Source organism: Hemiscyllium ocellatum, chromosome 34 (assembly GCF_020745735.1).
Source record: "Hemiscyllium ocellatum isolate sHemOce1 chromosome 34, sHemOce1.pat.X.cur, whole genome shotgun sequence".
Taxonomy (NCBI): Eukaryota; Metazoa; Chordata; class Chondrichthyes; order Orectolobiformes; family Hemiscylliidae; genus Hemiscyllium; species Hemiscyllium ocellatum.
This window is the reverse complement of record NC_083434.1, coordinates 17,653,598-17,679,698: the sequence shown is the minus strand read 5'-3', so window position 1 is coordinate 17,679,698 and position 26,101 is coordinate 17,653,598. Positions and strand designations below refer to the sequence as shown.

General features: G+C 40.0%; 1 protein-coding gene across 8 annotated transcripts in view; it reads left to right on the top strand.

The window, feature by feature from the left end:
* The window catches only part of elmo1 (engulfment and cell motility 1 (ced-12 homolog, C. elegans)), a 281,611-nt gene that overhangs the window by 105,149 nt on the left and 150,361 nt on the right, over positions 1-26,101 (top strand). For all 8 annotated transcript variants that reach the window (XM_060849874.1, XM_060849870.1, XM_060849873.1 and 5 more), the window contains 2 exons: positions 4,016-4,094; positions 25,587-25,637. In XM_060849874.1, the coding sequence (XP_060705857.1) occupies positions 4,016-4,094; positions 25,587-25,637 (130 nt within the window). The remainder of the gene's footprint in view (positions 1-4,015; positions 4,095-25,586; positions 25,638-26,101) is intronic.

Below are 26,101 nucleotides of genomic sequence, written 5' to 3'. Positions count from 1 at the left end.
TCATACAATAAATCATTTGATCCCCACGGAAAGGCTTCTGGCCTCTTTACAGCTTCTCTTCTCAGTGTTGTGTTTTAGCTGTAATGGGTCAAGTGCTGAAAAATAACATTTTCAAAAACTTTCTTTGTGTGAACAAAAGGTAGAAATTGATGGAAACCTGGAATTGAAGGGCATTCCTGACACAGGAATACAAAACACTACCTCCTGAAAAATAAGATTCCTTCTTTTTAAGTTACACTTCATGATCTTTCAGTAGTTGAAGAACTGTGATCCTCTCTGGTTATAAGCTCTCAGTTGAAAGGCGGTGAATGAAATTGGAGGACTTGGATATCCTGATTAAATATTCTATTTTTTCAGCATTTTCATGTAAGAAAGTAGCATTTTGCATTGTTATCCAGGGCAAAACAGTATGGTTAGCAGTACTGTTTAAAATGGAAGGTCCATTAAAATAGTGCCAGTTGAGAAGCTTCCATTTGAGTGTTGAACCACTAGCCAGAAAGTACGACAAATTAAAAAAAAGTGACCGTCTGGATGGGAGGCATCCAAGGTTGCTGAGGGAACTAAGCATGAAAATAGTGGAAGAGCTGCCCACAATCTTTCCGTCCTACTTGGATGTGAGAGTGGTGTCAGAGGTTGGGTGAGTTCCAAGTGTTATACATCTCTTCAAAAGATGGAGGGAGGCCAGTGCCCACCTGCCAGACTAATGTTAATAGTGAGGCCATCTTTTTCAGAGATATTAACTTAGTACAAAAATTCACTGAGGTTTCTTAGACAACACTTTCCAAACCCACGACCACTACTATCTAGAAGGTCAAGGGTAGCAAATACCTAAGAACACACTACCTGCAAGTCCCCCTCCAAGCCATTCACCGTCCTGACTAAATAATTATTCTTTCAGTGTTGCTGGGTCAAAATCCTGAAACTCTATCCCCCCCTCTCACCCCCACTAATGGTACTGTGGGTACTGTAGCAATTGAACTGCAGCAGTTGAAGAAGGTGCTGCCACCTTCTCAAGGGTACCCAGGGGTGGGCAATTAATGATGGCCTTACCAGTGACTACTGTAACCTGTGAATGTCTTAAAAAATTAATTAGCACTTGGTAAAGTATGGGCTAATAATTGGAAGCCAGCCTGGATTTATTAGTGGCAAATTATATAAAAAGTGTTGAAAGGGGCTCATAAGGGTATTGCAATTGATGTTGCATTTATGGACTTTAAGAAACTAATTCATAAAGGACACACAATAAACATGTTAGCAAAATTCCAGCTTATGGATTAAAGGGACTGTGGCTGTGTGGAAACAAAAACAAAAGTTGAATAATGGTTAACATCTTCGAGACAATAGGGATTATAGACAATAGGTGCAGGAGTAGGCCATTCTGCCCTTCAAGCCTGCACCACCATTCAATATGATCATGGCTGACCATCCTTAATCAGTAAATCTGCTCCTGCCTTATCTCCATATCCCTTGATTCCACAATCCTTGAGAGCACTATTCAATTCTTTCTTAAATGAATCCAGAGACTGGGCCTCCACTGCCCTCTGGGGCAGAGCATTCCACACAGCCACCACTCTGGGTGAAGAAGTTTCTCCTCATCTCTGTCCTAAATGGTCTGTCCCGTATTTTTAAGCTGTGTCCTCTGGTTCGGCACTCACCCATCAACGGAAACATGTTTCCTGCCTCCAGAGTGTCCAGTCCTTGAATAATCTTATATGTCTCAATCAGATCCCCTCTCAGTTTTCTAAACTCAAGGGTATATAAGCCCAGTCGCTCCAGTCTTTCAGCGTAAGGTAGTCCCGCCATTTCAGGAATTGACCTTGTGAACCTACACTGCACTCCCTCAATAACCAGAATGTCTTTCCTCAAATTTGGAGACCAGACCTGCACTCAGTACTCCAGGTGTGGTCTCACCAGGGCCCTGTACAGCTGCAGAAGCACCTCTATGCTTCTATACTCAATCCGCCTTGTTATGACGGCCAGCATGCTATTAGCCTTCTTCACTGCCTGCTGTACCTGCATGCTTACCTTCATTGACTCGTGTACAAGAACACCCAGATCTCTTTGTATTGCCCCTTTATCTAAATTGATTCCATTTAGGTAGTAATCTGCCTTCCTGTTCTTGCTACCAAAGTGGATAACCATACATTTATTCACATTTAAACTGCATCTGCCATGCATCTGACCACTCACCTAACCTGTCCAGGTCACCCTGTAATCTCCTAACATCTTCCTCACATTTCACCCTGCCACCCAGCTTAGTATCATCAGCAAACTTGCTAATGTTATTACTAATACCATCTTCTATATCATTAACATATATCGTAAAAAGCTGCGGTCTCAGCACTGATCCCTGCGGTACCCCATTGGTCACTGCCTGCCATTCCGAAATGGAGCCGTTTATCACTACTCTTTGTTACCTATCAGCCAACCACCTTTCAATCCAAGTTAGTACTTTGCCCCCAATACCATGCGCCCTAATTTTGCTCACTAACCTCCTATGGGGGACTTTATCAAAAGCTTTCTGAAAGTCCAGGTACACTACATCTACTGGATCTCCCTCATCCATCTTCAGAGTTACATCCTCAAAAAATTCCAGAAGATTAATCAAGCATGATTTCCTCTTCATAAATCCTTCATTATGCTGCTTCCCAGAGTTAGTCTTGGAAGCACTGCTCTTTTTCATCAATATGAATAACCAGATTTATACAGCGATTAATTAGTAGGACTTCATTGCCTAAAAGAATAATAAAATACATAATACAAAGGGAGAAAATTCTGAGTTAAGAGAATTGGTCAGGGGAAAGGGGCAGATGGCTTCGGGAAAGAGCTAACATTAGCATACTGGGCTAAATATCTTCTGTGAATCTCTGATCTTCTAACTGGTAAGGAGACTTGATAATAATTTTCCAAAACTATTTAAAATAAGGTTGGACTTGACATTTAAGTGCTTCTTAGTATATGTACCTTCTTAAAATCACATAGAGTTGAATTAGAGTGCTCAGATTAACGACTAATGTGTTGCATTTTAAGCTTCATATTATCTTTGAAGAGATTATGTTAAATTTTGAATTTTGCATACACACATAGTAAATATGTCCATGTACATTGTTTAGTACTGCAGTACAGTGTCCTGCCGTCTGTAATTTATAGAAGAATAGAATAGAATAGAATCGCCTTTATTGTCATTTGCATTGGAATGAATGCAGTGAAAAGTTTGTAATGTTGCCTCTCAACCCTAACTTAGGTACAGGGTACCCAGGTAGAGGATATGGGTCCGGAGCAGGCAGGTGGGACTGGTTTAGTTTGGGATTATGTTTAGCATGGACTGGTTGGACCAAAGGGTCTGTTTCCGTGCTCTGTGACTCCATAATTAAAATAGTAAAGCAAAATAGGCTAATGTGGGAATACTGAGTTTAAGTAATTCAGAATAAGAATAAAAAGTGTTTTTAAAGTACTCAAGTTATAGATCTTTTTCCACTGAGTCCATCGACTTCAGAACACAAGGCCTCACTGCCTCCAAGCATTGGCCTCTGTCCTGGACTCGGACTCTGTTTTCCATTCCCTCCAGGTAAAGTCCTTTAAGATGTTAAATTGGATATAGATTATTGCACGGAGAATCCTATTGTAAACAATAGGAAAGATAATGAGGACTGAGATGCAAAACCTTCCAAAAGCATTAAATCTTCCGTCAAGAGGCACTTCTTACTTCTGGGTCAAATAGATTGTGTCTTTACAATGGCCACAGTGGAGTGTTGTTAGAAACAATAAGTTTCAACTGTTGAGACACTTGTGAAAAGCAGCATTGATTTATGAATAAGAAGCAGAGCTGGCATTTTCCTTTCATCTGGCTCACAGCCAGCAATTGGATTTTTTTTCCAGAGGGCACAGATGTAAATCTGATCATTGTGATTTAATATTGCTGGTAGAATCAATGACATAGGTCTTGTTTGAAATGTACAAATGAACAGCATGCTTCCATGTTAATATGTTGTTTGTGTTATTTTGGTCACAAAAGGTCGGATCCTGACATTCAGACTTACACGATCGCGGTGATAAATGCACTCTTCCTTAAAGCCCCTGATGACAAGAGACAGGTATTTATACAGAATCCTTTGATCTGGTATCCACTAATTCATCAGTTGTCAAGTGTGGTGCAATTACAATGCATGTGTATGTGTCTGCAATGCTTGTCCTCTACCTCAAAACTGGTCAATGACTCTTCTCATTATCAACTCAGCATATAACTCAAAATGTATGACCTGCACCACTTTAACTATTTTATGTTATACAGTGAAGTCTTGTAGATACCTTGATGATATTTACTGATTTCTGTGTATTTGATCTCCCTTTGTACATTTGCTTCATCGCCTTTGTTTTGCAGCTGCTAAAATTATTGTAAGACTTTGTGTGGCTATTTTACTTTCATAGCTGGATTTTATTGGTTGCAAATGTTAGGAGCTGACCTTGATAGATTTTGGTCAGGCAAAAGTCTTCAGGATTATGAAACCAATGTAAGGCTTAAAATATAGATCAGACTGGTTGAAAAGATTTTAGGTGGCCTTCTCCTATTCCTTTCATCAGTTATCCCACTTGTTTTTTCTTTATAATATTATGCCACCTACTTCAGTTACGTGATATCTATCCAATTTAAACCGGAGGTTATGAAGCAAGGAATTTGAATTCATGGATCAGCTGTTGATGCCTTGTTTGTTTCTATTTATTGTATTAAGTAAGGTGACTGCAGTATGGACTAAAGCTCAGAGAAAACCAAATCAAATTTCAGGGCAATATCTGCATTTGAACTCAATTTCAAAATCTGTAAATCAAAGGCTGACTAGCAGGAAAAATAAAATCATAAAACTATAAGATTGCTACATTTAAAATCTACAAAAGGTTCACTGATGTCCTTTTAGGAAGGATACCTGTCATCATTATTTGATCTCTCCTATTGGCTCTCCTGTTGTGGGAAAAGATCTGCCAACCCACAAGAGGCCCATAAAAGCAAAATTGGCCAAACTGTACCAAAAAACACCCCGAATTCCCAAGCAGGCTCGCAAACCAAATCAACAGCCCACACAGACAAGGAAATACACTTTAAGCTCACTACAATGACAGAGCACCACAGCTAGCCCAAAGACTCGAGGGCAGTTTCACAATCCAGCAATACCAAAGCCACACAAAGAGCAGGTCAGACAGAGAGGCACTAACAAGGACATGCTCCGAGAACAGGACAGTGGAAGCACCTCACCACTTCAGAAGAGACATTAACACCTACCTGAGGAGAGGAATGGGACCATCAATACTGTCAGGATGTTGCATTGTATGAAGGAACAGAACATTTATCCGATAACTTTTCCAATTAGCATTCTTGTAATTCGATTACTCCATTTCCAGATACATTATAGTTTCCCATTTCTTAATCAGCCTTATTGTGCAGCATAAAAAACTGGTCTCATCCTCAACTCTGGGAAGAGACATTCTGATCTAGCTGTGCAGACTGACAATTCTGTGTCAGCCTAGTCAGTTTCTCCTCCAGCAATATCGCTTGCGATAAACTGTTTGTCAACTTCACCTCAAGCTGTATTTTGTGATCTCTAACCTATTGGGCAAATTCCTCCGACACCTATTAACCATAAAACCATAACATGTAGGAGCAGCATTAGGCCATTCAGCCAATTGAGTCTTCTCCACTATCAGTCATGGCTGATATGTTTCTCAACCCTATTCTCCTGCCTTCTCCCCGTAAACCCTAGGTCCTCTAATAAATTGTAAACCTATCATGGTCTTAAAGGCTTTCCAATGGCTTGGCCTCCACAGTCTTCTACAGCAGTGGATTCCTTAGATATACCACCCTCTGACTGAAGAAATTTCTCCTTACCTCAGTTTAAAAGGAATTTCCTTCACTTTGAGGCTGTGCCCTTTGGTTCTAGTTTCTCCTTCAGGTGGAACGTCTTCACCACGCCCACTCTATCTGGGCGCCTCTTTAAATTTCAAGGATATTCCCTCTCATTCTTCTAAATGCCATTGAGTGCAGACCCAGATTCCTCAACTGTTTCTCATATGATACACCCTTCATCCCATGGATCATTGTTGTAAACCTCTTCTGAAGTCCCTCCAAGGCCAGTACATCCTTCTGTGGATATGGGCTCAAAATACTCTCAAAGTTCCAAATGCGGTCTGACCAGAGCCATATACAGCCTCAGCAGTACATCTCTGTTCTTGTATTCTCGTCCTCTTAAAATGAACACTGGTATTGCTCTTGCCTCCCTAAATGTCAACTGATAGAATTCTGAACTAGGACTCCTAAGTCTGTGCTTCAGATTTCTGAAGTCTTTCCATATTTAGATAATAGTCCATGCCTCTATTCTTCCTACAAAAGCACATAACCTCACTCCTTACCACTTTGTATTCTATCTGCTACTTCTTTGCCAACTTTCCTAGCCTGTCCAAGTCCTTCTGCAGTCTCCCACTTTCCCAACACCACCTGTTCTTCCACCAGCGTTGTGTCATTTGCAAACTGAGCAATAATGCCCACAATTCTTTCGTGCAGATTGTTAATGTATAACCTGATTAGTTGTTATCCCAACACTGACCCCTGTGGAACTCCACTAATCACCAGCTGCCATCCTGAAAAAGACTCCTTTATTCCCACTGTTTGCCTTCTGCCTGACAGCCAATCCTCTATCCATGCCAGTAATTTGCCCCTAATATTGTGGACTCTTATCTTATTTAGCAATCTCCTGTGTGGCACTTAATCAAAGGCCTTCTAGAAATCCAAATAGATCGGTCTACTGGTTCTGCTTCGTTGAATTTGCTTGTTACCTTATCAAAACATTTTAACAACTTTGTTGGGCATGACCTTCCCTTGACAAAGTTGACTGACTCAGACTGACTTTTACAATGCAGTTCCAAATACTTTGCAATCTCATCCTTAATAATGGACTCTAAAATCTTGCCAATGACAGAAGTAAGCTTGACATGCCTATAATTTTCCATCTACTGCCTCCCTCCCTTCTTAAAGAGGTGTTTTACATTACATTAGCTATTTTCCAGTCCTCTGGGATCCTCTCTGACTCCAGTGATTCCTAAGAGACTATCATCAATGCTTCCATAATCTCCTCGACTATTTCCTTCAGAACCTTGGGGTGTAGTCCATCGAGTCTGAGAGATTTATCCACTTTCAGACCTTTTCAGCTTCGTCAGCACCGTCTCTTTACTGATGTTCACTACACCTCTACCCCTGACTCTGTTGAAGTTCTGGCATGCTACTGGTGTCTTCTACTCTGAAGATTGGTGCATAGTACCTGTTTACTTCCTCCACCATTTTATTTTGCTCACCATAACTCCTACACCAGCCTTATTCCCAGCAGTCCAATGTTTATTCTTGCCCCTCTCATACCTTTATGTATCAAAAAAAATCATGCAATTTTAAAAAATGTATTACTAGCTAGCTTGCCCACATATTTCATCTTCTCTCCCACCTCCCCCTCCCCACCTACCCACACACACCACTTTTTCAGTTATCCTCTGCTGGTTTTTAAAGGCTTCCCAATCTTCTAGCTTCCCAGTAATCTTCACCACATTGTATGCTTTTACTTTTGTTTTTATGCTGTTCCTGACTTCCCTTGTCAGCATGGTTGCCTTATCCTCCCCTTATCATGTTTCTTCATCCTTGGGATGAATTCCAGAATTATTCCCAGAAGGTCCTGCCATCGTTGCTCCACCACCTTTCCTACTAAATTCCCCTTCCAATCAACTCTGGTCTGCGCCCCCCCCCCAATGTCTTTACAGTAACTTTTACTCAATTATAATACTGTCACATCAGATTCCAGCTTCTCTCTCTCAAACTGCATGGTGAATTCTAGCATAGTATGGTCACTGCTCCCTCAGGATTTCTTTACGTTAAAGTTCTATAATCGAATTACATATCACCAAATCCAGAATGACCTGTTCCCTAATGGTCTCTACCACAAGCGGCTCCGAAAAAATCCCATTTCATAGATATACTACAAATTCTTTTTCTTGGGATCTGCCAGCAACCTGATTTTCCCAGTCCACCTGCGTACTAAAGTTCCCCATGATTATTGTAATATACTTCTTTTTCTAGCTGTTGATTTATTTTCTTCCCTACATCCTGACTACTGCTTGGCGTCTGTACATAACTCTCACCAGGGTTTAATTTCCTTTGTGGATAGAATTGGGGAACCACAAAGATTTTATGCCCTCCTCTCTATCAATTCTTGCTATTGATGTAATTGCATTTCATTTGCTGACAAAGAAACCTTGCCCCCTCTTTCAAGCTATCTGTCCTTTTGACATTACGTGTATTCTCTTATATTTAATTCCCAGCCCTGATCTCTTTGCAACCATGTCTCTGTGATACCGACATCATTGTACCCGCCAAGTTCTGCCTGTCCTACAAGCTCATTTACCTGTTTCATATACTGTGTGCATTTAAGAACAACGTCCTCAGTCCTGCGTTGACTGCCCTGTTTTCATAGTTATGCTGTGCTTGAATTTAGATTTCTGACCTTATCCATACTCTATACACTCATTGATGGCCACATTTACAATAATATATTTTTCAAAGTAGTTGTTGCCTGTGTCCACCAAACAATCCTGCTTCTGTCTATCCATAACTGTTTACACCAATTTGGAGATGCCGGTGTTGGACTGGGGTGTACAAAGTTAAAAATCACACAACACCAGGTTATAGTCCAACAGGTTTAATTGGAAGCACACTAGCTTTCGGAGCGCCGTTCCTTCATCAGGTAATTGTCAGGGCAAACAATCACCTGATGAAGGAGCGTCGCTCCGAAAGCTAGTGTGCTTCCAATTAAACCTGTTGGACTATAACCTGGTGTTGTGTGATTTTTAACTTTGTTTTCACCAATGTTTCCAGAGCTTCCTCATTGAATCTAACTTTGAAGTGCTGCTGAGCAATTTTGCATTGATGTCCCACACAACACAGCTGGATTCGTTGGCCTTTTCTAAGCTGCTTCAGGGGTATGACACATTTGTAATTTTCTGTTAGTTATTCATCGCTGCCTTGAAATTTGGGTTTCTTCCAGTTGTTTATTTTTGGGAATATTTTGATCTGTTTAAAATATGGAGAAACAAGGTTTTTATCTTTACTTTACAAGAACTGAGGAATGTTGAGGCTAATAGGAGCATCCATATTTTAATGACTGTGACTGCAGTTGCTAAAATAAGGAGGACATCGTTGGCACTTATACTGTGGCACTTCTCCCCTCTGGCCTCATGACAAATGGTGCGAGTTGTTTCCATCTCAGTTTGATGCTTAAATAAGTTTCAGAATTAAATCAAGATGTGGCTGTGCCTGTCACCCTGCTTTCAACCAGAGACTTCTCTTTTTAAGCTGATTGTTTTAATGATTTAAATCATTAGCCGCCCCAAGCCCTTGCATTGGAGCAAGAGAAAGAAAGCATTTAAAGCTCCAATAAAAATAGAAGCCAGAGAGATAAATGATAGATTAGGTAAACAAAAAGGACAGAAACTGGGCAGAAGAAGAATGGACAACAGGAGAGAAAAGTTGAATTAAGGAATTGGAAGACTGGCAAAACTGAGTGGTTTTGATAAATAGGGAGGAACTATTTCCACTGGCAGGGGACATAAATTTAAGATAAACGGCAAAATAACCAGAGGGTGAGATGAGAATTATTTTTCTGCAGTGAATTATGAATGCTTCGAAAAGGAGTAGTGGAAGTAGATGCAGTCAAAACATTCAAAGGGGTGCTGGGGAAAATTTGCAGAACAATGAAGAAGGAATGTTTACATGGGACTTATTAAACAGCTGTTTCAATGATTTGACACAAGTACATAAGCTAAATGGTAGTCTCCTCTACTGCATGGTGCTATGAATTTAAATATCTCACTATTCTTTAATTGCTTCTTTTGAAATTTTCAGCCTAATATACAAGGAGAAAGTAAGATACTTCTGATATTTGATCATTTGCTTTTATTTTTGCTATGATTCTGTTTGTTGCACCATCAATCGGTAGGAGTTGAAACCTTACAAAACTGGTTAACAGTGGAGAGTTGACCATTTCCTGGTCCTCTGCTGGCAGCTTCAAAATTCAAGAATCAGCTTCAGTGTTCAAGCACTGAATAGGTATAAATGCCAGCTACATCGATGGGGAGAATGGGAAGATTGATTTTTACTTTATGTCCATCATTTCCCTGGTAGTTTGATCTTGGTAATCAAAAGTTCATCAAATGTAAACAATGTCGTTATCTTTTTAATTGTTTTTCCACAAACTTATTGGAATGAATGTAATTGGGTGAAAGTGAGTGAAGCAAATTGCAGTGGGGAGCTCTAACGATATTGATGCTCTGATGCTCTGGTTGGTGCTCTGATTAATTGGAGGTGGTTGAAGTTGGTACACCATTCAGTACAGAACAAATGGAATTGATTTTTGTGGTGAGCTTTGCTGAGCTGCAGTGTGTACAGTAGACTGCTGATTTTCCTTTAATAAGAAAGGCTGAGATGTTTACCAGACCTTCGTTATTAGCTAAACAGTAAACACATAATTTGTGATTGAATTGATATGTTAGTATGAGGGATTTACTTGTTCAGCTTGTTGTTAACCTGTTAATGTGCAGGTTGTGTACAGTCTAGCAGTATTCACATCCAACAGGAACTCTACAGACAGACACATCGAGTTAGACCCCATCTACCACCCCTTGAAAAAAGGAACAGGAAGTGACTTCACCACAGGAAATGACATCACCAAACCAAAAAAAATCCCAAACATATAAATAGAAAGCAGGAATTTTCAGCAGTGCTTTGCCTGAGGATCACTGAAGATGTTACCTAGTAGGGTGACGAAATGTCTGGAAACGAACCTTCTAGCTCAGTGAGCAAACCTACATCCAAAACCTTAACCTGAGCTACAAACCTTCTCAAAACTCACTAACTATTCACATAACACCAGCTGAGCTCTTCTCTCATTTTCTGCTTTTACTAACCAGTATATTTATTTAAAGCACTTGCATATGAAACTTTGTTCAGTGCCTTTTGGAAGTCCAAAGGGCTGTATAATCATTATAAATTAAGCAAATTGATATTTTGAAAAATTCCAGTAGATTCCAATGTTTAAAAAGTCCATACATGGCCACTATTTAATATAACACCATACTTGATGATTAATAATCATGTGTCAAATGTGTAAGCACATTTTCCCACTGTCTTTATCTTTTAAATTCTGTCTTTCTTCATCCTGAGAGCTGACTATGATTTGTAGTCGGAAACACAATCAATTAGTACAGGGTGAATCTGATTCCAAGTATCTCACACCCTCAAGTGTAAAAGCTGCCCAGCATTCAGCATGTCTTGCCATTAATATGGTAATTCTCTTGCTGCATGGTAGATTTGTAGACTGGGTAGATTAGTGATAAACTATACTTTGTCTGGACAGAGGACTCTGATAAACAAACACCTCGTGCATCTTTTTAAGGCACTTAGCAATGTGGAGGGACCCTGGGGTAATGTGATTTTTGGCAAAAGGCAGTGTTTTTTATTATATTCAAAATTCAGTGTGACTGGCCCATTTTATGCTTTTGGCTACAGCCTCATGTATGCTCTCCCCACCTAACATGGCTGAGTGAATTAATAGAGAAATTATATTTTTTGTGAAGTTGGAGATGTGCTGTTACTGAAAGACTTTCGGGCATGATCATTCACTTATCCCTATTTCTAAATCTTGAAAATCATCTTGGGCAAGAATTTAAAAATTGCTTCAATCTGAAGATATGGTATATTTGTTTTAAAGGGAGTAGATGTTATGCATAGCCTTACTAACAGAGCCCTTGATGTTGATGCTAATATTTTGAAGCAGCAAGTATTAATTCTGGCAAATTTTGGGATTTGTTTTCAGGATCATTTGAGTATGCAGATCTTTATAGCCATAATTAATGATGCATGGCTAAAGGCTGCATTTCTCTCTTCAGTAAAGCATATTAATACGCACAGTGACTCTCCTAATGAATTAAACATTGCTGAACAATTCCATCGATTTCCATGTTGAATATGTTTGCTAAACCTGCTACTTTATGCAAAATATATGCACTTTTGTTTCCAATGTATTCATCCAATTGTTCTCAGGATGTGGGCAAGATGACTAACCATTCCATGTTTTTGCAAAATTCTCTCTCACTTTGATTGTCCCATGTCATGTAAAGGGCTCAATTTATTCCTTATTTCTCGGACAACCTGCAAGAGTCTATGGCTGGAGATCTCCTCTCACCTTTCCTCACTTATTGCCTTTCTGAGCATGTAAACTGTAGCAGTTAGCAATCAGGATCTTAGTAGCACCAGCACCAATCCATTCTCTGTCAGCCCCATAGGGGAGAGTGGGGGGGTAACCTTAGTGATTTTCCAGTCCTCTGAGATCCTCCCTGACTCCAGTGATTCTTGAAAGATCACCACTAACACCTTTAGCTATCTCTTTCAGAGCTCTGGCTGTAGCCCATTTGTTCCAGGTGATTTATCCACCTTCAGACCTTTCAGTTTTTCTACCACTTTTTCCTTTGACTCACCTATGACCCCCAACTCTCTTGAATTTTTGGGATATTGCTCTTGTCTTTCACTGTGAAGACTGACACAAAGTACTTAGTTCTTCAGCCATTTCTTTGTTCCACATTACTTCTTCTCCAGCATCATTTTCCAGTGGGGCCCAATGTCCATTTTTGCCTCACTTTTGCCCCTTACATCTCAAAAGAAACACTTGCATTTTTTAAATATTACTGGCTAGCTTACCCACATATTTTATATTGTTCCTACTTATTTATTTTTTTGTTGTCCTCTGTTGGTCTTTGTAGTTTCCCAATTCTTTGGCTCCCCAGTGCCCTTTGCCACATTAGCTACTTTCTCTTTTGCTTTTATGCTGTCCCTGACTTCCCTTGTCAGCCATGGTTGCCTCATCCTCCCTTTAGTACACTTCCTTTTCCTAGCGATGAATTTTTGCTGTGTCTCCTGAATTACTTCCAGAAACTTCTGCCATTGCTGTTCCGCTGTTTTTCCTGCTAGTAACCTCTCCCAGTTAATTCTGGTCAGCTCCTCCCTCATGTTCTGTAGTTGTCTTTATTCAACTGTAATACCATTACATCTGATTCTACCTTCTCCCTCTCGAGTTGCAGAGTAAATTCTGTCATATTATGATCACTACCTCCAAATGGTACCTTCACCTTAAGCTTCCCTTATCACATTTGCCTTATTATACAACACTAAATCCAGCATTACCCTGTTCCTTAGTGGGCTCCACCACAGGCTGCTCCAAAACGTTATCTTGTAGACATTCCACAAATTCCTTTTCTTGCAATCCACTACCAACCTGATTTTCCCAGTCCACCTAAATATCGAAATCCCTCATGATCACTGTAACCTTGCTTTTCATACATGCCTCTTCTAGCTCTTAGTGTATCTTGTGCCCTAAATCCTGACTACTGTTTGGAGGCCTATACGTAACTCCCATTATGGTTATTTTTAACCTTTTGTGGTTTCTCAACTCTACTCATATGGATTCTTCATCATCTGACCCTACTTTGTTTCTTGCTATTGAATTATTTTCATTTCTACTAATAAGGCAACCCCACCCATTTTGCCTGTCTTTTCAATAGGACGTATATCTTCGGATATTTAGCTCCCAAATCTGATCTCCTTGCAATCATATCTCCACGATGCCCACCACACCAATTTTGATCTGTGCCAGAAGCTCATTTACCTCATTTTGTATGCTGTGTGCATTCAGATAAAGCACCTTCAGTCCTGTATTGACCATTCCGCTTCTCATTGTCATTCAATTAGAGAATCCCTACGGTGTTTAAACAGGCTCTTTGACCCAACAAATCCACATGGACCCTCGAAAGAGTAATCCATCCAGACCCATTCCCCAACCCTATTACTCTACATTTTCCCCGACTAATGTACCTATCTTACACATCCCTGAACATTTTGGGCAATTTAGCTTGACCAGTTCACCTAAACTGCACAACATTGGACTGTGGGAGGAAACCGGAGCACCCAGAGGAAACTACGTAGACATGGGGAGAATGTGCAAACTCCACACAGACGGTCACCCGAGTCTGGAATTGAACTCAGGACCCTGGCATTGTGAGGCAGCAGTGCTAACCACTGAGCCATCGTATCCAGTGGGCTTAAAGTTTGATCCTTAACCCTTTCCAAACACTTTGTCTTATTATGTATAGTTGAGACTTTAATAACCTCTCCTGAGTTCTCCTTTCTTTTCATTATTTTTTCATACTTTTCCATGCAGTTGAATCGACTGTCACAGATGTTAACTTGCTGCTTTGTTTCCCATTAGCCATTATACTACTTGGCATTTTAACACCCCACCCCCTTCCCCCTGCCCCCCCCCCCCCCCCCCCCCCCCCCCCCCCCCCCCCCACCCACTTTCTAGTTGGAAGTCCTGTTTACCACCTTATTTACCCTTTTTGCTGAAACTTTGGTCACAACTTGGTTCAAGTGGAGATCATCCCAATGGAACAGATTCCCTCCTTCCAATGCTGATGCCAGTGCCCCATGAAAAGGAACTCTTCTTTCCTGCTCCATTTATATTTAGCCACATGTTTACTTCCCTTACTCTTGCGCCCCTATGCCAATTTGCACATGGTTTAGGCAGTAATCTGGAGATTATAACCCTTGAGGACTTGTTCATTAATTTAGTTTCTGATAATCCCTAAACAGGTCCTCTTTCCTAGTCTTGTCTATGTTGTTTGTCCGGATGTGGACCGCAATAACTGGATCCTCCCCCTCCCTCTCCGATAACCTTTCAAGCCAGTCAGGGATGTTCCCCACTCTGGCACCAGGCAGGCAACACACCATGTGGAACTCTCTATTCTGATGGAGGGGGATTATTGGAGATGAGTGAAAAGTTCCATGGAGCTGGGAGAGGAAACGAATGGAAGGCATAAAGGAAATTAGTGCTCATCTCATTTGCCAGGACTCCAGTAGAAGTGGGCACAGAGGTGAGGGCAATGGAAGAAGAGTTTAAAGTTATGCCATGCTCAAAATTCATTGAGATGGGGATGTAATGGAATAAAACCAGTTATTTTCTGAGCACAGATCATTCAGAATTAGAGTGGAAGGTCAGAGGGTATGTTGAATGTATGACAAGAGGTGGAATTAGAGACAAGGGTGGAATCAGACGGGAAGGGAGAATAAGAAGATTCTAGATGGCTGCAAGTATCTGATCAACATTGGAGCTTGCATTCTTTAACAACTGAAAGGAAGGAAATATATTTCTTGTTAAGTCATTGAATGAGGCAAAGAACACACTGGAAAACTGGGGACTACCATAGCTTTTGAGATGGTATGATACTGATAGAGAGAGAGAGAGGTTAAGAGTGTATAGTATGTAGTACTGAATGTGGATCTCAGGATACAGTGAAAGCAGCAGTCCAAAGAGAATAAATTTGTCTCTTTAGCAGTCTGATTCCTGGGATGGCAGATCTGACATGTGACAAGAGATTGGGCTTAGTGGACCAGTATTCACTGGAGTTTAGAAGAATGAGAACTTAAGGAAAAGGAATAGGAGTAGGCTATTTAGCTGCTCAAACCATTATAAGACCATGGCTTAATTTACCCCAAGCCTCAACTAGCTTTTCATGCCAGCTTCTCAAAGCCCACAGCTCCTTGATATTTCAATAATCAATCAATGTCTTCTTAATAAATTTTCAGTAATCTATCATCTATGATTGCCTGGGACAGAAACAGACATTCCCACTGGGAGAATAAGTTCCTTTGTATCTCAATTTTATGAGTGTCTCCTTATTCTGTAATAATGTCCTCTGGATTCCCCCATTAGTGGAAATATCTTCTCAACATTTACCCCATGATGCCTCCCTTGAATCTTGTATGTTTTAATAAGATCACTCTTTATTTTTCTAAACTCGATGAATAAAGTCCAAATTTGTTTACCAGTTCTGGATAAATCAATCCCTTCATCCCAGGAGTTGACCTTGTGAATGTCTTTTGAACAGCCTCCAATACTAGTATACCCTTTCTTAAATGTAGAGACCAAAACTGTGCATAATACTGCAGGTGTGGCTTCTCCAACTCCCTGCACAGTTATTACAAGACTTCTCCATTTTTGAACATCACCCTTTTAGCGATAAAGGCCAATATTCAATTTGCCTTCTCAATTCCTTGCTGCAACTGCACTTCATTCACAACCGTATCCAGATTCCATTGAACTGCATTTTCTTGGAATTGTGAAACGGAAGCTTTTCTTGCAAAGCAATCTTTGAACAATATGTTTGTGTCTTTAGTCTTCCTCGCCCTCTGCCAATTTGAATGTAGCTCAGGCAGTAATCTTCCAATTATTACCTTTTTGATTCTGTGTGTTAATTTAGCCCAAGATGCTTTGTAATCCCTCAGCACAAACTGTTTCCTGGTTATACTTAAGTCATTGGTCCCTGTGTGAACCGTGACACTTGGATCCTCCTTCTCTCATTCCAAGCACAAAAGAGATGTCCTTAACCTTGGCACCAGGCAAAGCAACCATCAGGACTCTTTGACGTTGCTGTGGACAGCAGTATCTATTTCCCTAACAGTAGTATCCACAATTATTACTACATTTCTCTTTTCTCCTCCAATTTGAATGGTGTTCAGTGCCATAGTGCTTTAGGCAATTCACTTATCTTTCCTTTGATCTGTGCTCTTATCTATACTGGGAGCATCAACCTAATATCCAATGGATAAGGCTACTGACTGGCACTCCTCCAAAGTTAAATTCTGCATCCTTTTACCTGCCTCACTTGCAGTCCAAGATGACAATAGCCTCATGGACAGAGCATCAGAGGTTTGAAGCATTTAAACACTAGTTCAGCATTCAGAGTCAAAGAGTTATGCAACATGGAAACAGATCCTTCAAACCAACAAGTCTATGCCGACCAAGTTTCTTAAACTAAACTAGTCCTGCTAGCGTACACTTGACCCATATCCCTCTAAACTTATCCAAATGTCTTTTAAATGTTGTAACTGTACCTGCATCTACCACTTCCTCTGGCAGTTCATTCCTATTGGAAGAATGTTGTGAAACTTGAAAGGATTCAGAAAAGCTTTTCGAGAATGTTGCCAGTGTTGGAGGGTTTGAGTTATGGGGGAGGCTGAGTAGGCTGAGTGTTGGAGGCTGCTGGGTGATCTTAAAGAGATGTTTAAAATCATGAGGGACATGGATAGGGTAAATAGACAAGGTATTTTCCCTGGGATGGGGGAGTCCAGAATTAGAGGGCATAGGTTTAGGGTGAGAGGGGAAAGATTAAAAAGGGACCTCCGGGGCAACATTTTCATGCAAAGAGTGGTGTGAAATGGAATGAGCTGCCAGAAGAAGTGGTGGAGGCTGATACAATCACAACATTTAAGAGGCATCTGGATGGGTATATCAATAGGAAGGGTTTAGAGGGCTATGGAGCACATGCTGTCAAGTAGGACAAGATTAGTTTAGGATATCTGGATGGCATGGACGTGTTGGACCAAAGGGTCTATTTCCATGCTAAATACCTCTGTGTCTCTACATGAACCACCCTCTTTGTGAAAAAGTTGCCCATCAGATCCGTTTTAAATCTTCCTCCTTACACCTTAAAAATATGTTCCTTGATTTTGAACTCCCCCAATCTCGGGAAAAGACCTTTGTTATTCACAGTATCTAGGCCCCTTGTGATTTTATGAACCTCTATAAGAACATCCCTCAATCTCCTACACTCCAGTGAAAAAAGTTCCAGCTTATCCAGCCTCTCTTTATAACTAAAATCCTCCAGTGCTGGCAAAATCCTGGTAATTTTTTTCTAAGCCCTCTCCAATTTAATAGTGTTCTTCCTATAGCAGGGCAACCAGAACTTTACACAGTACTCCAAACGTGGCTTCACAAACATTCTGTAGAACCTCAACATGATGTCCCAACTTCTATACCTGAAGGTCTCGACAATGAAGGCAAATGTGCCGAATGCCTCCTTAACCACCCTGTCTAGCTATGACGCAACTTTCAAAGAACTATGGATCCGAACCCCTTGGTCTCTCTGCTCGACAATGCGACTAAGGGTCCTACTATTAATTGTATAAGTTCTGCCTTTGTTTGTTTTACCAAATGTAATATATCACTTTTAACCAAATTAAACTCCATCTGACATCCCTTAGCCCATTGGCCCACCTGTAAACTTGGATAACCATCACTGCCAACTGTACCACCAATTTTGATGTCATCCACAAACCTACTAAGCATGTCTCCTAAATTCTCATCCAATTCGTTTATATAAATGATAAACAACATTGGATCCAGCACCGATCCCTGTGGAACACTGCTGGTCACAGGCCTCCAGTCTGAAAAACAAATATACACCAGCACCCCTTTGACTCCTGCCATCAAGCCAGTTTTGTATCCAATTAACAAGTTCTCCTTGAATCCCATGTGATCTAAATTTACTAATGCAGAACTTTGTCGAAGGCTTTACTAAATTCTATGTGGTCAACATCTACTACTCTGTTCTCATCAATACTTTTGCTTACGTTCCTAAAACACTCAATCAACTTTGTGAGACACAATTTCCCATGCACAAAGCCATGCTGACCACCCCTAATCAGTCCTTGCTCTCCAAATACATGTAAGTCCTATCTCTCAGAATCCGCTCCAACCACTTACCCACCATTGATGTCAGATTCACCGGTTTATGTTTCTCAGGCTTCTCCTTATAACATTTCTTAAATAAAGGCACAACATCAGTCACCTTGCAGTCCTCCAGCACGTCGCCTGTGGTGTGGATGATGCAAATATCACTGCTAGGGGCCCCACAATTTCTACCCTAACTTGCCACAATGTCCTGGAATACACTTGATCAGTTCGAATAGATTTATCCTCTTTTATGTTGTTTTTATAACCTCCAGCACCTTTTTCTGTAATGTGGATTGTTTTCAAGACATCGATATTTATTTCCCCAAATTCCCTCACCTCCATGTCTTTCTCTATAGTAAAAGCTGACACAAAATATTTGATTAGTATCTCTCCCATCTCTTGTGGTCCCACACACACAGGCAGACTCGAAAGATTTATCCACTTTTCATGACCTCAAGATGAGCCAAAGCACTTTACAGTCAATTGAGCACATTTGATATGTCACTATTGTAATTTAGGAAACATTGTAGTGAGTTTACACATTGCAGTCTCCAACATGTGTGATAATGGTTACGTTTTAGTCATGTTGATTGATATCATTTTTGTCACACCAACCATTCCCTCCAATACACATGAATGCGTACGCATGCGCACACTTCCTCTTTAAAGTAGTGTCATGACATCTAATACTAAGTGTGTTGATTTTATTCTGAAATCTCTGGAGTTGAACTCAAATTTATGATCTTTTGACTCCTAGGTAAGAATGACATTACTATTCTACACAGCAGCACTCAAGTTGCCACAAGTTGCTACAGATTATTTCCAGCATTATTTAGTTGGACTGGAGACAGATTCAAAAATCATCAAATCAGTTAATGGGCCATATAGCTTAATTGCTGCATCTAATCAAAGTGTTTCTCAAAGTATTGTTTAAGCCAGCATTGGGAGGGTGAAGGCAATAGTGTGACAGGCCGAAGGATCATGAGGGAGATTTTCCTGGGATGTGTTTACAAGTTCAGTCAGTACCTGTGAGGGCCGTTCAGAGCACAGTTCTAAAGGAAACCTGACTGATTTCCCTTCCATTTCCACCACTCAAGGGAAAAGTGGGTAGGTTTCTTCTGTCGGGTAAGGGTTGTTTGTAATCACTGCGTGCAGATCCAAGAAAGTCAACGTTGATGCTAACCTCCCTGAAATAATGGAGAATTAATATACTTATGGAAGAAAAAGAAACCATTTAGAGCTAATTAGACTTAACTTCAGTGCTGCAAATTGCACATTTATTACATGGTTGTGTAGATGTGATATTTCTCCTGTTTCATTACTGTCCCAATCAGAGACTTGTAATAATTCACCTAAGTCTTTTGAGGCAAGATTATGTTTTAAATCAATGCTCACCCTCTTTTTCCTTTCTTAATTGTAATTCTGAAACCAGGTAGCAGGCTTGAATTTATAACAATTTGAAGTTTTGATATTAAAAACCTGCAGAGACATTAAATTGGGTACCTGAGGTTAGGAGGCATCAAGTCCACAGTTCTGTATGTTTCATGTGGACTGGAATGTCCGCATGATGTCTGATGGTTCTGCTTCTTATTCCTTGCATTTGCTGCACTTATATGTGTTACTAACAAAGAGCTTTTGCCTCCTGCTTTCTTGCTGCTTGCTGTCACAGCTTGATCTGGAGGGTAATGTTGGTGTCTTCAGTTGTTCTCAGACTGTAAGTAATTCTTCTTCCTGACTCCATCTTAAGCAAATTTTACACCTGCCCTGATTGATGTGTCCTGTGTTTGTCTTCTGTTTCAAGATCACATAGTTTTGAAAAGTACCAGCTTTTTTTTAAATAAAGAAACATGAGCAGAGAACAAATCATATTGTTTCATTGTTTTGTTTCCAATGCTGTTGCAAACGTTGGTGCAAGTAACATCTTGTTACAAGTAACAAAAGTTGCATCTCTGCCTCTACCTAGTTTACCAGTTGCTAAACTGGCACATGTCAAAGAATAATTTCTTGTCTTATACTGAATGGTAGGTCAGGAAGCCTGGGTTCAACTTTCACCTGTCTTGGAGGTTTGTCCCAATATGTACGAACGGATTGATTAAAATAATTGTGAATAATCACCAAAAATAAAAACAAAATCATAGAGAAATCAAGTGAAAGGTATAACAAGGCAGTACAATGGTGCTATATGGGCAACACACCGACAGTTAATGTTGCAGGGCAGGGATGGACACAGGTTTGAACTTCTGATCTGGTGGATTCCTGAGCCAGCAGCAGTGGGGGTAAATAATGGGAGAGACGCAGCTCAGTGAACCCGATGCCGCCTCGTTTGTAGGTGCATGAGAACAGGGACACAATCTGAAAATGCGTGCAGTTGCCTCTCCATTTTGCAAGCTTAAAACTGATAAGAAGCCAAGCCCAGAAATATACTGGGGTGGATAATAATAACAAAAATATTGTTTTTAAAGATGTAATATTTCTACACACACGTTCAGGGAAACTGTGCAATGAACTTGAAGAGCTGTACAACAATAATGGTTCTTCATGAATTCATGCTCTTCTGGGATTAACCATATTTAAATCTGCTTATATTTTTCTTTCCTCTTTTTGCTTTTTCCAGAATAAGAATAATGAATCTTTTATGTTTTTCAATGAAAGATTCTTCTATTCTCCCTTTTTACGTTATTCTCATTGTAATGTGTATATATTTTTAATTTTATTCCTTATTTCTCCTTAAACAATTATATTTGATCCAGTCTATTTATAGAGGAAGGTAGAGGCAGGACTGAAATCTGTAGTTCTGTCCTTTCATGATGTTGCTCAATCAGTCAATGGTAGAGCTTCACAATCTGGGGCTGTTTTGCTACCCTGAAGGCATTCAATTAATTATGAACTTCTGTGCAAATAACTGCATGCGTTTTGCTCGTTGTTAATTTTAAATGAGATCAGCTAATCAAAAACAGTTCATGAAAGTAATAGATGCTGTCATAACTTGCTGAGACGGATTTTTTTAATGCTTACTTTCGATATAATTTTCACCATTGGCTTTGCTTGGGATTCAGACTTCTATTGCCTCTCGTAACTTTCCAGAGGAGATTAATAGTCAAGTAGTGTGGGCATGGAGTCAAATGTTGATCAGGCTAAGTAGCTTCCATCCCATTATGGAACATAGTGAAATATTTACAATTATTTAATTATACCTTGGGTTTTTTTTTTGTGTGCATCAATGCAAAAATAATGAGACCTTTTACTGTGATGAGGATTGAACTCATGACTTCTAGGTTGCTGGACCATCATGCCTGTGCTTTGGGTTTTCTGCACATTTATCTCTCCTATGATAGCGGAGCCATGGCCTTTGTTCAGCAGATTAATATACTTGACCCTGGATAGGCAAAGCCATTCTGCTCAGTGCACCAAAATTGCTGGTAATACTTATGACCTCTGTGAATGGAATAATCAATATATAATTGTCACTTTCATGTGTTCCTAGTTTTGACTATTCCTTCCCAACTCTGCAAGATAAAAACTACAAGGAACTGAAAAAGCGGGCCTTACCACTGCTTATTTTAGTGGTTCAAGGAATTGTATTCTGAATAGATGTAAAACTGGCAATCAAATGGAGTAGGAGGGAAGCAGTTTCACTAATGTTTATACATCTTAGTTTCACCCCTTTGGATTTCATAGGGATAAATAAGTATTTTTCTCTTGCGAGATAGCAGTTACCAATCTTGCAGACTGTGCTGCATCGATGGGGAGGTGATGGTGCAGGTGTAATGTTCCTGGAATAGTAATAAAAACACCCGGGCTGGGTTCAAGTCCCATCATGACCGATTGTGAAATTTAAATTGTGATATTTGGAATTAAAAGCCGATGTAACCATCATATATCATAAAAGGAGATGGTTCACTAACACTCTTTAGAGAATTAAATCTGGCATCCTCAGCTGGGTTGATCTCCATGTGACTCCAGACCCACAGCATTGTGGTTGACTTTTGCCTGCTGATTGAAAGACTCCAGCAAGTGACTCACGTGAAAATGTGACAAAACCTAAATGAAAGGAATGAAACTTGATAGAACACTTGAATTACACTTAGATGCCGGAAATGACAACAGCAAACTAAGCCCCATCAACCCTGGAACGTCATTCTCAATAACATCTGGGGGGCTTGTGCCAGAACTGGGAGACCTGTTTCAAGGATGAGTCAAACAACAACTGTCACATTTGTTCTAACGGAATGATACTCCGATGGCAATTTGGCTGCCAATACTATCCCTGAATAACTACCAGAGTTGACGAGACAGTCCGGAAGGAGTTGTCCTGGGAGTCTTTAACATTGGCTCCAACTCTGTGAAGTTTCTTAGCGTTAGGTCAAACATGGATAAGGAAACCTTCTGTTTGTCGCTTACCATCCCTGCTCAGCTAATGAATCAGTTCTCCTCCATGTTGAGCACCACTTGTAGGAAGTACTGATAGTAACAAGAGTGCAGAATGTGTTCAGGTTGGAGTGCTTCGATATTTTTCGCCAAATGTGTTTCTGTGGCACCACAACTAACTGAACCTGCTGAGTCCCAAGCGTCATCGATGATAGACTGGGTCTGTGGCAGATGGTGCAGGAGCTATCGAGAGGGAAATGTTTTCTTGACATTCTCTTGACCAATCTGCCTACCACAGATGCACCCATTACAGTATCAGCAGGAGTGACTACCACAGCTTCATTTTGGAGACACAATCCCATCTTCATATTGAGGATACCCTCTGTGTTGTGTTGCAATGCTGCAGTATTAAATGAGACAGAGCAGATCTAGCAAATTAAAACAGACCATTAATGAGATACAGTTGGCCATCAGTGGCACAAGTATATTCAACTGCCCTTTCCCTGCTCTACCATTAGCATAAAGCCAGGAAATCGACCAATGAAGAGTACAACATAGCATGCCAGGCATTCATGCTACAAAAAAAAGTATCAATCTGTTGGATCAACAATGCAGGATTATTTTCCTGCCAAATAGTGGAAGTAGCATGTAAGAAACGGGGATAAACAATCCTAGAAGCAGAACATTGTGTCTGGACTCTACAATCCTGCTACATCCTGCCATGAATAGTGGCAGACAAAACAAAATATTAAATTCGAGCAAAACCTCCACAAATATTCCCAATCTTCAGGTGGTGGAGGAGCCAAATACATCAGTGCAAAACACTAGGCTGACACATTTACATCCATCTTCAGCCAAAAGTTCTATGTGAGTAACTCATCTCAGCCTCCCAGAGCCATGATGCCAGTCAACAGTCAATTCATTAGTTTCACATTAGTATCAATAAACTGAAGGCTTTGGAAACTATGGGCCCTGATGACATTCTGGCAATATTGCTGAAGACTTGTGCGTCACCATCCTGACGTGGAATTATATTGTCATTCCTTCACCGTCACTGAGTCAAAATTCCAGACCTTCCGAAAGTTAGAGCCTTTAAGAACAACCAGGAGCAAAAAAAAAACGTGCTGGTGACCCAGAAGACCTCAAGAGAAACCGATGTTGCTATTAATAGTAAACCACATTGTGGAAGAATATAACAGAATTTGGTGCCCAAAGCATTTCAGATTTGCTGTAAAATGTGCAGAAACAGAAGAAAGCAACGGCAAAGATAGAGGCTGGACAATTTGAACAGGTGGACTGATCAGTCAATTGAATCAAAGCCAGAAATCCTTGTACAAAAGAGGAATGTAATCATTCAGGCTAAGCAGGCAATATTTTATTAGAAAGTTGCAATTCTGATTGGGTGTCACTGTCACAATACATAAATACCTTTTAATGAAGGGCTGGAAAAATGAAACTAATTTGGCTGGAGAGAAAGCTTGTAAATCCTGAGAGCAGAGGGCTGGGAAATTGATAACCAAGTCTCTGAGAGCAGATAAACATTGGGAAATTTAAAGAAGTGTAGGAACCCTTTTATTAACTGGTAACTATGGGACCAGGAGTGAGCTGGTTGATTAAATATTCCAGAGAATCAGAAAATTCGCATAACTGCAGTAAAGTCTGAACAAGCACAAGTTTGAGATATTATCGTCCCTTAAAGAAAATCTATGTAATAACATCAACACATCTGCTAAAATCAATGTAAAACAAGTAGGAAGTAATAGAAATGTAAAGCAGCAGATGTACACACCACTGTTATATTTTCTTCATAGCATAAATGCTCAGACATTGCAATAGATCACAGTATTTTGAGGTCTATGAATTTTGCTGGTTTATCAAGAGTGCTAGTTAAAATAAAGTTTGCTGCGTGTTTCTCATCTAATGTAAACATTTGTTGGGGAAAGAAAGGACAATATAGTAGGAGTGGATAGTGAGGCTGCAAAGGGTAGGAAAAGCTCCAGTAAAGCAATGAAGTGCAAGAGAGCAGCTGTTACAAATTAAAAGGTCAACAATGAATTGTTCAATAGGATTGGTCAGTTTTACTTTTCAGTCACAAGTAAAATGTCAATTAATTCAATCAAATGGAAAGCTAAGGTTGTTCAGAAAAACGCCATAAATATGACTCAAACCCCATGCTGGCTGAGGTGGTTTCATAGCTTGCTTTCTCACCTTCATGTTTAGTAGTACCATGGTAAGAACCGTGATTAGAAATAATTAGCAATAAATGAATCATGAAGACTTATGGAGAGAGGAGGAAATACTGTTGGTGATGTTGAATGAAAATATTTCACGTTAGAACCAGAAGTCCAGTTTTTGATCTTGAAGATTTCAGCAGGGTACAACAAACTTATTGCACACTCACTGGAGCGGTACTATACGAAACGAGGGTTTATGGTTTACTATTGTATTATGGTGAAATTTATTTCTGCAACTTTGGATTGTCTGTAATAATTACTTATATTTTCTTTTCAAACTGTTACTTGTTAAATTGCACTTCTTTTAAACTGTGGATATCTTTTTCTCTCTCTCCAGGAAATAGCAAATATCTTGGCCCAGAAACAGCTGCGTTCCATTATTTTAAGTGTAAGTCTGTGATAGGTATTGGGTAAAGCCATCGTTTATGCCTGAACAATGATTACATGTTTTATTAGAAAACAACAATTACATACTGCTTTTAACCTTGCGGAATATTCAAAGATGTTTCAAGAAAGCTTGATCAGATAAAAGTTTAAACTGAGTCAAAGAAGGAAGTCAAAGAGAATAGGTCTAAGGAAAGTCTTCAAGATAGAAGTAGAGACTGACCAGTCGGAGAGTGAATTCCGGAGCTCAGGGCTGAGAAGCCTGAACATTTGGCTACCATGAAGGATGCACAAAATGCTATAGTTGGAAAGACCAGGGCAGTGACTTAGACATCAAAACAAGCAGGAATTCCAGTCCTGGGGAGGTGAGCAATTATAAAGACTTATAATGCTATATGACTTTGATTCTAAATTTAACACACGCTTTGGTCCAACCAGTCCATACTGACCATAATCCCAAACTACATG